This window comes from Emydura macquarii, unplaced genomic scaffold (assembly GCF_026122565.2).
Source record: "Emydura macquarii macquarii isolate MOO-44397 ecotype Brisbane River unplaced genomic scaffold, CSIRO-AGI_Emac_v2 contig_2205, whole genome shotgun sequence".
Classification (NCBI taxonomy): Eukaryota; Metazoa; Chordata; order Testudines; family Chelidae; genus Emydura; species Emydura macquarii.
The window spans coordinates 2,582,842-2,597,081 of NW_027132342.1; the positions used below are offsets into that span (position 1 = coordinate 2,582,842).

The 14,240-nt window shown below is 42.8% G+C and overlaps 1 protein-coding gene across 1 annotated transcript in view; it reads left to right on the plus strand.

The window, feature by feature from the left end:
- PIK3C2G (phosphatidylinositol-4-phosphate 3-kinase catalytic subunit type 2 gamma) overlaps window positions 1–14,240 on the plus strand; it is a 262,202-nt gene that overhangs the window by 154,992 nt on the left and 92,970 nt on the right. Inside the window, exons 21-24 of the mRNA XM_067558969.1 lie at window positions 2,481–2,588; window positions 4,885–4,977; window positions 8,098–8,227; window positions 9,658–9,794. Coding sequence (XP_067415070.1) covers window positions 2,481–2,588; window positions 4,885–4,977; window positions 8,098–8,227; window positions 9,658–9,794 — 468 coding nt within the window. The remainder of the gene's footprint in view (window positions 1–2,480; window positions 2,589–4,884; window positions 4,978–8,097; window positions 8,228–9,657; window positions 9,795–14,240) is intronic.

Below are 14,240 nucleotides of genomic sequence, written 5' to 3' on the forward strand. Positions count from 1 at the left end.
TTTAAACTGATTTAGCTCATGATCACTCGAACCAAGGTTGTCCCCTACTACCAGTTCTTCTGTGAGGTTCTCACTACTCACCCCATACCAAATTTAAAATGACATCACCTCTTGTTGGTTCAACAATTATTTGGTGAAGAAATCTGTCAGCGATCACATCCAGGAAAATCTGTACCCTGCTATTATTAGTAACACTTGTCCTCCAATCTATATCTGGAAAGTCTCCCATAGCCATGCAATTCCCAGTAGTATTTATTTCATTAAAAACATTAGAGGTCTCTATCCATATCCAAATCAGATCCTGGTGATCTACAGTACACCCCAAGCACTATCCTAAGGGAACCTCTGGTAGCTTTCTTCCCTAAAGTGATTTTGACCCAAACAGACTCTGTCTTATCCATTCCATCACTTCTAATTTCTTTACTGTCTAGCTCATCATTAATATACAATGCTACTCCATCACTTTTGCCTTTATTTCTCTTTCTTGAACACCACATACCCTTTGATACCTGTACTTCAGTCATGACGACTAATCCACCATGTTTTTGTTATCCCTATATTATCTGGTTTCACTTCCTCTACTAGTAGTTCTAGTTCCTCCATTTTGTTACCCAAGCTCCTTGCATTGGTGTATAAACATTTTAATTGTTGCTGCTTGGCTTTGCCCACATTCCTCGCCCAATTGGGTACAGTCATTCTAATGTCAGTATTGCCTATCTGACTGGCATCAGCACTATCCTTCCTCTTAATGTCCATTTTCCCACCCACTGCTGTTCCTTTCTCCATTGCTATATCCTTTCTGACTTGATTTTCCTCCCTCTCTTTGTTAAAATCAGGCCTGGAGATTACATGAGCATCTCCCAGTGGTCTCCCTGAGTTCCTAGTTTAAAGCTCTTTTAATCAGTTGTGCCAACCTCCATCCCAGAAGTTTATTTCTCTCCCTACTCAGATGGAGTCCATCCCATGAGAACAGTCCTCTGTCCATGACTGCCTCCCATTGCTCAAACATCCCAAAACCTTCCTTATAGCACCACTGCCTGAGCCATCTGTTGGTCATCATAATCTTGTCTCACCTTCATTCTCCTCCTCTAGGGACAGGCAGAATTCCACTAAAGATCATCTTAACCTCCATTTCCTTAACCGTTGTGTTTTCCAGATCAGCTCTGGTGACAGACCTGTCTGTTCTTCTTAGTAGGAAGTCACCAATCACACAGACCTGCCTTTTCCTGGTGATGGTGTGATTCTCCTGCCTTCCTCCTGTTCTTTTTGGCTGAAAATTCTCTTGTCTTTTATTATCCCTTACAATCTTCTGTGCGTTATCCTCTATCCTCCTGGGGTTCTGAATTCTGTATATCTCCATAGGCTCTTCCCCTCTTTTTATAGGACTCGCCATTCTTCTCTTCTTCCTGCCCACCCTCCTTCAGTTACTACCTGCTGTGCCCCTTCTTCATTTTCCAACTCGGCAAACCTGTTCCTGAGCTTTCTTTCTCCTTCACTAGCTGGTCTTTTCCTCTGCCTGGTTCTAGTAGTCACATGCTTCCATTGGCCACTTTCCTCACTCAACAGTCTCCCTAAGAGTTCTTCAGTCCAGCTTGCATCTGCAGGTCTTGACTTTTCCCTTCAGCCTCCTTTTGCCATTACTGTACCATCCGCTCAAATCCCCTTCGAAGTTTGACCATAGTTTTTTATCTACATCTCCAAGCCTCAGATGTTCTCTTTCATCAGCTCTATCAAGCAGCACTTTGTGTACATCCCACAGCTTCCAGGTCGGGTCATCTTCATTGTCTCTTCCATTGCTTCAGTCGCTACCACTGCTGCCTCTTTATCTTTCATAGCCTTCCTACCTCAGGTCATGTCCAGGGAAAAAGAAAAAAATAAAAACAAACCCAAAACCCAAACAAATACCAAAACAAAACCAGAACACCACACTTAAACTTTGAAGTTAAAAGACACAGGGATTTGGCAGAGAGAAAGAGCAATAAAGAGAGTGCGTGGCATCATAAGAAGAAAGCAGTAGCTGTGTGTAATGCCTTTCTAGTACATCAGCCAGACCTCAGAGACAGATCAAGAGGCTGTAAAGCCAGAAAGACCCAAACCTTGTAATTTGAACACTCGCAATTAGAAAGGAGGAGACAAGGCAACAGCACTGAAGCAATAAACCACCCATTGTGAAATTGGTTAGAGAGAGAAAATATCATAAGACAAAACACTATTCAGAACAACAGGTGCAAGTTTAAAAAGCCCTTGATGAGAACATGAACACTGTAGGCAAAAAGGCACAGATTCAGACCGTGATCACAATTCTTAATCTCAATTACTGCACCCTGGTGCCATCCCATTATCTATTATGAGGTTGCATTGATGTTACTAAGACCAGAAATTTGGGTCACTGTCTTATTAAAAAGTATAGCAAGAGAGTCAGCAAGTAAAAAACTGCTGTCATGTTGTTTCAAGTTGTCATAATTACTGATGTCTCACAGGAGGTGCTAAAGATGGAAATCAACAAAGTAAAGCAGTTCTTCCAGGAGGTAAATGTTTGCCGGCTTCCCCTGAATCCTGCACTACTTGTACGAGGCATAGATGCAGATGTAAGTCCATTTTATTCCATGGATTATTTTCAGTGTAATGAGTACTAGGGAATAAACTGTTGCATGAACTAGGGTATGATCCTGCAAATCTTGACTTATGAGTAGCCCCTTTACGAATTGGCATTAGACATGGGTCACATAGGCAGCCATCTACAGCACTGATATTTTTAGGGATGCTTTCAGTCCAGCTACCCTCCATAATGGGGGCAGGGGAGGTGGTATTTACCAGTTTAAGTGTGGATCTCACACCTTACAACAGCAGCATGGCAAGTTGTGAATAGTGTAGTTCCAAAGCAGCTTTTGAGGGGAAGGGGATATCTGCCTCTTTGACTGCCCCCTGAAGCAGCGGCTGGTTGCTGCGACACCAGTGCTTTTCCTCCCTGGAGTCTCCCTGGAGTTTTCAGTGATGAGAGGTGCTTAGCTCTAGCACTAGCCCTGCTCCCATTGAACCAATGAGATTGTACATGATAAATGTTTGCAGACTCAGACACCTGTGTTTACCTGTGTGAGTTATCCTTATTAAAAACTACTGAATAGAGAAAACTCATGTATCTTTGACTTCATTGACTAGAGTGCCAGGACTGTCATTCATGTTTTATCAACATTATGAAATACAAATGTCACACCAGTCATAAGAGGATTCAATGTTGTTGGGAGAAGCACTATCCTGCCACAAAGAAAATATAATATATACAGGTCTGAGGGGGGTTTTAAGTTACTGCTTTATATTTACAGCATTTACAACTTTGCATTATAATTTTGTTCTGTGGCTTGTAACCCACAATGGACCTGATCATGTGAAGAGCTGAGCCCTTCAACTCCCTTTGACCTGTGGCTCTCCCAATAATTGAGATCAAGGCTGAATAGCAATGAGAATGGAAACGTTTTAGCATCCTGCTGGATTGGGCCAATTGTGGATGACATATATCAGAAGAATGTTGAAGCTTAGTGTTTCCCACTGCTTTCAGACTTTCTGGACATAATGACTATTGGGGAGGTATCCAACTATCTAATTGAGCTATTGATACCATACCAGATTGGCTTGACTGACATGAAATCTTGATTGATGTGTGTGTGTGTGTGTGTTCATTTTCTTATATCAATTATTCTTTAACACTGTCAGCCACTAGACTGAAATGCATGTCATGTTTCATGAATCCTAACATTTTTAGAATATTCCTAATAATCAAACTTTAATTCATTTCAGAATTGTCTACTGGTTAGACTTAAGAGGCAAGCATGCAGGATTCCTTTCCCAGCTCGGCCACTGATGCATTATCATGCAGTAACCTTTGGCAAAGTCTTTCAGTTCCTCTGAGTGAAATCCTTGCCTCACTAAAGTGAATGGAATAACTTCTGTTGATTTCAGTGAGGTCAGATTTCACCATCTGTGCCTCAAATTTATTCATCTGTAATATAGTGTAATATATAGTTCTCAGACTTCACATGGGTGTAATGAGGCTTAAGTAATGTTTCTAACATACTTTGAGATCCTTGGATGAAAGGTAATATATAACTGTCTATATTTCTTCACATTTTCCACCATTGCATATGTCCAATGCTGATTTTAATGGGAGCTGTGGGGTACTTATTATTTCTGAAAACCATGCCATTGCTTTGTCTTTCTCAGTTCTTCTCTTTTTATAATGGTGATGATAATACTCACCTAACTCACCAGAGTTTTCAAAGCTTAGTTCATTAATGCTTTTTAAAGCCTTTTGAGATCTTCAGGTGGAAGGTGCTATATGATGCAAGGGTCAGAGTTTAAGATAGGCTCCAAATAATGTTGATTATGATAACTGGATTTTGCTGCACTCCTCACCCAGGCTTAGAGACCCATTAAAGTTAATGGGTGATTTGCCTCCATAAGGATTGCAAGGATCAGGCTACCCACTGAGAAAATAAGACAAAGAAATCTGTAGATCTCAATGTTCACAAGTGCATTTGCAGCTTTTGATGCGGTCTGCCTGGCATCACTTTGGTCTTTCCAGTCCCAGCCAAAATGTAGCACTAAATGGCCTGTGAGAAAATAAAAAATAATAGTAGGGAAAAGATTACCTGAGCATTTCAGAACCTTTAAGAAGTTTGAATATGATAGTAGAGATGGGCAAAGTGTTAAAGGAAGTAGAGATTCTTATTTTCTGAACCAGTTCAACAGTCTCTAATATCAAGGACTATTTATTTTTCTTACCTGTGCTGCTGATAAATGCTTCAAGAGGCCACATCTTTTGGGGGAAATGTTCTACTGCTTTTAGCTTATTAATATGTTCTGTGTATCATTTTTTTTTTTCTGAAGGCATGTTCATATTTCACATCCAATGCTTTTCCATTGAAAATCTCCTTCATCAATACCGATACACTGAGTAGAAACATCGATGTTATTTTTAAGGTAGGTCATTCATATTAATAATTAAACCCCCTGTTCATTTTGTATGTGAAATGTAAATTTAATACTCATTGAACGAGAAGGTTTCAGATCTTGAGCCTGAGATGCTTGATTGGGCTGTGCTGCTCAGTTTTCATAATCCTGTTTGATGCTAGATCTTTTAATACAATATAGTAAGGAAATATATTAGAGCATCCAAGGTTTTGATTGGTAGAAAATCAAGTAACTTCTAGGAAAACAATGGGTTCTTTTAACTCAGTGGAGCCCACCAGGCTAGACAAAAAAGGATAACATAGTAGAACTACCTTCTTGAGGACAAAGCCCAGAAAAGGCTTGATTGCACAGTAACCCTGCCTAGCAGACCAAAATACTACTATGACAGAGACTGCATTTGGCACAAAACACATAGGACTGAATTCTGGATCTCCCAGAGTTAGATTTACTGTGATGGAGTAATGGTGCCGAGGGATCAACCCATTCCCATCATGTGGCATGGCCCTTTAAGATTTTGAAAGGTCTGACACATATACAAGGACCCAAGAGATAGTGATAGAGAGGAAGCGGTCCTGGGAATGAGTGGTGCTTTTCGAATGAATGGTGCTTTGGAGGAAATCCCATCACTATATCTTTAAAGGCCTGGGGCCAAAGAGTTGGGAGTGAGACTCCCTTCTCACCCAACCAACTGGGATGAGCTTTTAGGAAAGGGACAAGCATAAAAGCCCTCATGTCATAGCCAGGCAGGTAGAAGGCTGCCTGCTGAACCCTCTGCACCTGAGAACTACCTGTGCCAGTTGAGGGAGAAGCAGGCTAAGGTTAACAGTGGGGGAGGGCAGAGGGCCCAGCCCGCCCCTCTTGGCCCCTGACTGGAACTGGGTGGCATAACAGTGGAGCCCATTCCCTGCTGGCATAAAATTTGCCAGGCCAAATTTAAGTGTCCTTGCAACCCTGTGTGCCTGCTTGGGCCCTCCACTTTCTCAGGCCTTCTGGTACACCTGGAGAATAGACCCTCCCAATCCCCAGGGAAAAGCAGAGTAGGGTTGAGTGCGAGGGGGAGAGCTGAGAGCTGGGGGAAGATCACTGGGCTGTGTGTGGGACAGCAGGAATCAGGTGTTTGAGGAGCTGGATGCAAGAGGGAGAGCACAGGTCTGGGAGCTGAAGCAGCATGAGTCCTCAAGACTGGGTATTGGGGAGCGGCAGGGAAGAGGTTGGGGTAGAGAGGAGGTGTGGGGCTGGCTTCAGGGCAGTGGAGGGAGAGCTCTGGGCCCCCACCTTAGGGAAATTCTAGTTGCATCCCTGAGAAAGGGAATACATGCTTTGAGCCAATCTAGATAGGGTAATTGATTGAAAGAACCTTGAGGGGTTGCTAAGGGCAACATACCTGCAGGGCCATGAGAGGCCCCATGGGGGTTGTGCTGGAGGGCACTGCCCCGTGATAATCATGCTGTGGAATGAGAGGAGGTGCATCACCTGAGGAATGGTATCTGTAGGCACTGGGATGGATGCATCTCTGGCGCAACTCCATTGTTGCATTTGGAATCAAGCCCAGGATTGTCATGTTTCCATACACAAAGAGAAAAAAACATAAACCTTCCATCTAAAATTACTTCTCTTTCCAATTCAAAGAAATATTGAAAGTAAAGCCTCCACGAGAAAGCACACTGTGCATATGTGTCAGAGCTCTCTGTATAGACCACATCACCCTGAAGAGCACAAAATGGTTGCGATCTCCAAGCAAAGGGTTAAGGGGTAGTTCTTAGAAACTATAGAGTGCTGTAGTCAGAAAACAGAAGCCTACAAATTTCATGCTACAGACACCACCTGGCTGAAATTGGCATTTAATGCATATATGACCCAGGTACAGGGATATCATCTCTGGCCACACTGAAGGAGGAAGCACACTCATCTGCCTTTGTTAGCTTTCGAAAAGGTGTCTCTTGCAGGGGCTTAAAATGAAAGGAGAGACAGGTGCCTTGTCATTCCACTCAACATACACCTCTAGGCAACCAACACTGCACAGTGATGCCAGTCGCCCCCATTATGCTTACGGAGTGCAGACAATCATCCTATGGCTGCCTCCATTACAGGAGTATTATGACGTTTCCTGAACCTTCTCCCATCCAGCATACCTGTGTAGTAGCAGCCATAATTTGGCTCAGAATATGCTTCATTATTTGTAACAGATAATGTTTAAATAAAATGGTAACTGTTGTTTCAAACAATAGTGAGCAAACACAGGAAAAATTCTCTTCAAGTCTGGATGCTAAGCATAATTAATTGGAATCAAGATTAACTGTAAACAAAAGGGAAATGGATTTTTAAAAAATAGAGGGGAATTGATGTCCCCTCATTAAATGCCTCTAGACTGGGAGGCTTCTGTAAAAGGAACATAATAAAGGAAGAAATCATTGTAATGTAACTAAAAGCTAGCAATTTATGAAAAACTTTCCGGATGAAGGCTTGAAAATACCAGAAAAACCTAGATGTAATTTAGACATTTAGAGGGAGGGGATGAAAAGCAGAGCTTTTGTTTTACAGGCCATTTACCCAGCTTTGGTAGTAAATAATCTCTTCGTTAATTATAAGACTCAAAGTCCGATTTCTCTAAGATTGTTGTTTAATAGACTCCATGTGGAGAGCAGTCAGCAATGCATCGCTGTTAGAAACTGGATATGAATCATGTCAGGGATACGATTTATATCTGTAATAAAGTTGCCCTGTTGCCTGCTACAAATACCGAGTTTTGGAGTGTAGTGTCAGGCCAAATATTCTCAGTCTTGAAAAGGGATCTGCTATTAGATGGACTTTGAAATTTAACTAAATAAGGATCCAACCTCCTGATTGCATTTGAAACATGTAATTGCATGTGAGTAATTAACTGAAAGGTTGCATCAGGTAAAAGGGCATATGGTACTTTTAGCTTCACTGCCAAAACACTTGTAGCCTATATAAATCATCCCATTCTTTCTTCTTTCTGATACAGTATGAACACTCTGAGCAAAACTGCAGGGATTTACTGTAAAATGAAGGTAGCTGCTTTTGCCTGGAAAAAATCCAAAAGAGGTAGAATGGTGTATCTTTTTGGGATTCAAGAAGAAACCCAGATTTCACATGCCTGTTTTGCAGGTGGGAGATGATCTACGTCAAGATATGCTGGTTCTGCAGATTATTCGCATGATGGACAGCATTTGGCTTCGGGAGGGACTCGATATGCAAATGATCATTTATAGGTGTTTATCTTCAGGAAAAAGCCAAGGTCAGTATAGATTAGAAAGGATGCATGTATTACATTATTCATATCTTCTCATCTAAACCAATAACACACAGCACTTCTCCCTTCAGTATTTCTTTTTGCAGGTGTCTTTTTCCCCTTCAAGGGAAAAGAGTGCTCAGAACCTCACTTAATTGGGTCCTAAACATCTTTGTAGATTTATGTAGATTAACTTCTTTTTTTTCCCCTTAAAAAGAAATACAACCCAAACTAGTGATGTTTTGCAGAAACCCAGGTCTGCTTTTAAAGCCTCAGCATCCACAACTGGTCATGTACTCTCAAAAGACCCCTCCCATTTAGGTGCCAAATAAGAACTTTTGAAATCCTGCTCAGAAGTGTTTCAATGGGAATTACTGGGTGCTGAGCTCTTTTGCAAATCTGGCCCTTTTTTAGATGCCAACTATAGACTAATAAAGTTTCAGAAACCCCCCATTGTTGTTTGAAATACCATTCTTGCTATTTATTCTGCTAAAGGTGAGCATGGCTCATATGAAAGCCTTATTCCTTTCTTTTATGGTTGTTATAACAAAGCCATAGCAAGGATGTCAATTGCTTGCTAGAGAAATTTACTGATGGCAATAGACTTTTTTTTTCTACTGACTCTCTAAACCTTTTACTGAAAATAATTTTAGCACAATAAAAGGCTGAAGTATCCAGATTATCTACAGTACAGAAATGAAAAATACAGCATTTGCGGTCTTTTGAGCCACACTGCAGAGAAGGTTTGGGGAAATGGGAGGTCTTCAGGACCCATGAAGGATTCAGGAATGTGGCAGGTGGTTGATGGAACTGGAGAGGGATCCTCTCCATCTTTTCTTTCCCTGAACAAGGCAGAACCAGAAAGGTTCCACTTCAAAAAAGTAACCATAAAATATTATATCTAGAGAAGGAAGATGCTATAATTATGGTCCCTATGTTACAATAACTCTCAATTTGATTTTTTTTAAAGGATACAAAAAGGGCATGAGAAAAAAAATCCTGGATGTCTGTCTCTCTTAGGTATTTCTATGACCCCCCATGACCAGGATATCAGAGCGCCTCAAAATCTTTGACATCATTATCCTCACAACACTTTGAATCTTGCTAAATTCTTGGGCTCCATGATGTCCTGTAGCAATGAGCTCTACAGTCTAGTTATGTGTTATGTGCATATGCATTTACATTTATCAGTTTTTTAATTTGTTACCTTTAATTTCATTGAATAGCCCTTTGTTCTTGTTTTATGAGACAGGAAGAAGAGAAGCTCCCAATCTTCCTTTTCTAGACCATCCAATTCTGTGTCAACTTTACAGTTAATTGAAATGTGTGTATAATTTTCTCCATGGGATGATATAGCACAGTGTGATGCAGATTAATAAACACTCTGATCCTTTTTTAAAATTTTGAGCTTTTCATGTGAACTCCTTTCTGATTAGGACTAATACAGATGGTGCCAGATGCTACAACGCTAGCCAAGATCCACAGGGAGTCTGGACTGATAGGACCACTGAAGGAAAACACAATTAAAAAATGGTTCAGTCATCATCATCCTTTGGAATCAAGTTACCAAGAGGTAATTTATAATGGAATATGGTATAAATTGTTTATTTTACAAATGAAAAAGCAAATGGCGGTATGCACAATCTCCTAGAGTCAGGAAAAACAGATCACATGTACCACAGAGTCTTCTTAAATGCCACATCCATTTCTTTGGGAAGATAGCTAAAGATCAGAGTCAGTGCAGTGTTTTTTCAATAACAATAAGAAAAGTCAGGAAGATACCACACTTTGAGATACAGAGGTGAAGTAGGAAGAAGTTGAAGACAAAATTAAGTAAATAAATTCAGAACCTGAAGAATTATTTTTTATCTAGATTGTGAGATGTGGTGTTTTATACAAAATCACACACAAATAGGATATCTTTGCTGTGCTTGAAAATGTCACAGTTTTAGAAAGCTGTATTTCGTTGAATTCCCCTAATGATATTATACATCAGGTCATGCTTGTCATTTTACATTATGGCATCCTTTGTAATGCAGATGGTTTTATTAAACCTGGTGTTACACATCAGGTTACATATCAGCCAGGAAATTGAGGAAACTGTATTTGCAGAAGCAGAGGTTTCCCTCTTAAAAGGAAGAAGCCACGAAGTCTCTTTGCACATTCTTTTTAAATGGAGCATGTCCTCAGGTTCACGAAGAGGCTTTTAAATGTTGTGTGTCCTGGGGAATTTTTGAACACATCCCCATGTCTGCAGTAGATTAGTAGCCAAACTTTTGGCCCAAGTTAAAGAGAGCTCCAGCTGCTCAGCTCCTCTGAAAATGAGACATCTACTTTGATGCCTAAAAGTAGGCAAATAGCTTAATAAGATTCACAGGAGGTTCAGATAAAAACTGCACAAGCTATAGTATCTTATGCTTTGTATAAAACTGATCATCATCTAGAGCTGGGAAGAATTCTCCTTTCCCTCTCCTCTTCTCTGTGATATGGTATTGGGTGGGTGGGATGGGTTGGACAGGTTCATTTGAGGGAGATATTTATATTTCTCTGAAGCACAGAAGTGCTGGTACAATGCCCATTGTGACATCAATGGAAAGCTTTGGTTCTTCTTCAAGTGCTTGCTCATGTTCATTCCAATGTAGGCATATGCTCACCTGAGCACCACCACCGGAAAGTTTTTCCCTCAGTGGTATCCGTCGGGTCAGCTCTGATGCCCCCTGAACTTGTGCTGTCATAGCACCAATATAAAAGGTCCTGTCAACCCACCATCCCTTCATTGCCTTCTTATCACCTGTGACAGTCACTGGAACTACAACTCGTTCTTGCTTCTGCAAGTACTCCTCAGTGGACTTTTTTCTGTCTTACTGTATATAATTGATTGAATTTAGTAGTTAAGTTTCAGTTACTAATAATTGGTTAAGAGTTAGCAAACCCCGTTAATCAGGGCTAGCCCACCCAGCAGCGAGGCATGCCTCGGTCTCTGGGTTTTAAGCCTTGTGAGTCTTGTCACAAGCCTTTGCCTATGAGTGACCCCCATTCCAACTGCCTCAAGTGTCTGGGGGAAGCTCATATGCGGGAGCGATGCAGGATTTGTAGGGACTTCAAGCCTCACACAAAAAGGATAGAGACTGATGTCCATAATCATAAAGGCAGCTCTCTGACCTCCCTCAGAGCTGGGTCACTCAGACTCAGCACCAAGTACTTCAACCTCGGTTAGGAGCACCCCAGCTACACTTCAGGACACCCAATGTCATTCCCCATCTCCAGCACCAAGATGAGTTTCTCCGACTGCATCTAAGAGTCCGTGGTACCATCAAACATCCCCAGTGCTGAAGACAGGCATGCTAGCAAGAGATCCTCGACACCGTTCACCATCACCAGTGGCTAGGAAGAAACAAAGGAAGACTGACAGAGACAGATGACCGACACCGAGATCGGTGGGGCAGAGGGACATGGTCAGGGTGTGATCCACATCGGGCTACTCTGTGGCACCGACAACCTGCATCGTGCCCTTGACTCTGATCCTGGAACAGAACCCATTGATTCCAGCACCAATGGACTTGCCACCAAGGGAGAGGCACTGGAGCCCAATTCCTCTGCTGGTACTGTCAATGATGGGGGCGTTTGCAGCAGTGAGGGTCTCACTCAGCCTACTGGTACCGCCATCCCTGACCATACAGGAGCTGTCAGTGAAGGACCTGACACCACCATTCCAGCTGGCACTATCCTGCTATAGACCTGAGCCAGGGAGTCCCACCTGCGGTGAGACCACCAGGGCAATGGCAGTTCCCTGTACAGTGGCCTTTCTGGAACCTCTGAGATTTCCCATGGCTGCCAGATTCCCATTCCAGAAGATCATATTCAGTGGCTTTGCAGACTAGACTATTTCTACCACCCCCGGAACATGACTCAAGCTCCAGTACCAAGGCCTGTGCCATGTATCAAGAGTCGACACTTTGAGACTCATCCAGTGCCAAGGGCAAAAAGCCAGGGCCCAGTGCCAGACCAAACATCATCATCCTCTTCCCCAGATGAGGCGGTCACAGGAACTGACATTGCACCCGCCCAGAAGGATTACAAGGCACATCAAGAGTTCCTAAGGAGAGTAGCTCAGAACCTGGGCATCCAGGTGGAGGAAATCAGAGAGTCCTCTCATTCCCTTGTGGACATTTTGACAGCAACGTGCCCTGCAAAAGTGGCATTGCCCCTGAATGATGCCATCATGGACCCCATCAGAGTACTTGTGGCAGACCCCGGCTAAGGGTTCAAGTTCCTGCACACTGATTCACCACCAGGCTCTTTGGTGGTATCAGCAGCCAATGAATGGGAAAGGCAGGGCCAACAGCAACTGACACCCAAGGCCAAGGATGCCAAAAAGTTAGATCTTTTCGGAGGAAGGTCTATTCGACAGCAGGTCTCCAGCTCAAGATTGCCAATCAACATCTAGGTCTGAGAGCTCAGGTCAGTTCGCCTGACCTGCCACGAATTCCAAACATATGTAGTGGGTAGGGGCATGTCAGTCCTAAAAGATAACACAATGGCCACGTTCTCTATCATCAGGCAGGGTGGAGCGCACTCCTCTCACCTGTGTCAGGAGGCACTTCACTTTTGGGAATTTTGCATAGCCCACTTGATTCACCTTGAGGTCTCCTATCTGTCCTCAGAATGAACTAGCAGATCACCTCAGCAGGATCTTTTCTGATCACCACCATTGGCCCATTCTCCCAGATGTCCTACAAGCCATTTTCCACAAGTGGGGAACTCCCCAAATAGATCTGTTTGCAACAAAGCACAAAAGGGGCATCTCCAATTCTGGCCCAGGATCTCTGACAGATGCCTTCCTCTTTCCTTGAATAGGCCATCTGTTCTACACATTTCCATCCATCTCACTCATACACAAGGTCTTGCTGAGGATCAGACAGGACAGAGCGTGAATCAGCCTGATATCCCCAGACTTGCCCTGACAACACTGGTTCATCATGCTCTTGAACCTGTCGGTGGAAACACCAATCTGACTGCCTTAGTTTCCAGACCTGATATCCCAGGACCACGGTCACCTGCATCATCTGAACCTTGAGTCCATTCATCTCACAGCCTGGAAACTCCATGGCTGAAACTCCAGAGCTAGCATGCTTGGAACTGGTTCAAGAAGTTCTTTTTGGAAGCAGAAAGCCATCCACTAGAGCTACATACTTGACAAAATGGAAAACATTCTTGATCTGGTCTGCGCAGAAAGGGGTCTCATCTATGCGGTCATCAGGGCCATTTGTTCTGGACTACTTGTTACACCTGAAGCAGCAAGGCTATCTGTGACATCAGTTAGAGTTCACCTGGCTGCAATTTCAGCATTTCACCCCTGGTTAAACGGCCGGTCTGTCTTCGTGAACAATATCTGTAGTCACTTTTTCAAGGGGCTTGACAGACTGTACCCCCAGATATGACAATCAAACCTGCCCTGGAATCTTAAGCTGGTATTGTCAAGGTTCATGGGTCCCACATTAGAGCCACTAGCAACATGTTCTCTGCTCTACTTGTCCTGGAAGGCATCCTTCTTGGTAGCCATTACTTCAGCAAGAAGGGTCTAGAAGATTAGGGCCCTTACTTCAGAACTTCCATACACAGTATTCTTCAAGGAAAAAGGTCCAGGTGTGTCCTCACCCAGCTTTCCTCCTGAAGGTAGTTTCACAATTCCATAGTAACCAGGACACATTCCTTCCAGTCTTCTATTTGAAACCGCATGCCAACAGACAAGAGCAGAGACTTCACTCACTAGATGTAAGATGTGCACTTGCCTTCTACATAGAAAGGACTAAATCATTTTGGAACACTGCTCAACTTCTTGTGGCTGCTGCAGACAGGATGCTGGATTTGGCAGAGCGGTGCTACAGTTGGCTTGTCAATGAACTCCAAACCCTCCACCTGTGCAACTGCTTGTGTGTCACCTACATTGGAATGGACATGAGCAAGCACTCAAAGAAATAACTTACTAACCTTCTGTAACTCTTGGTTTTTTAGATGT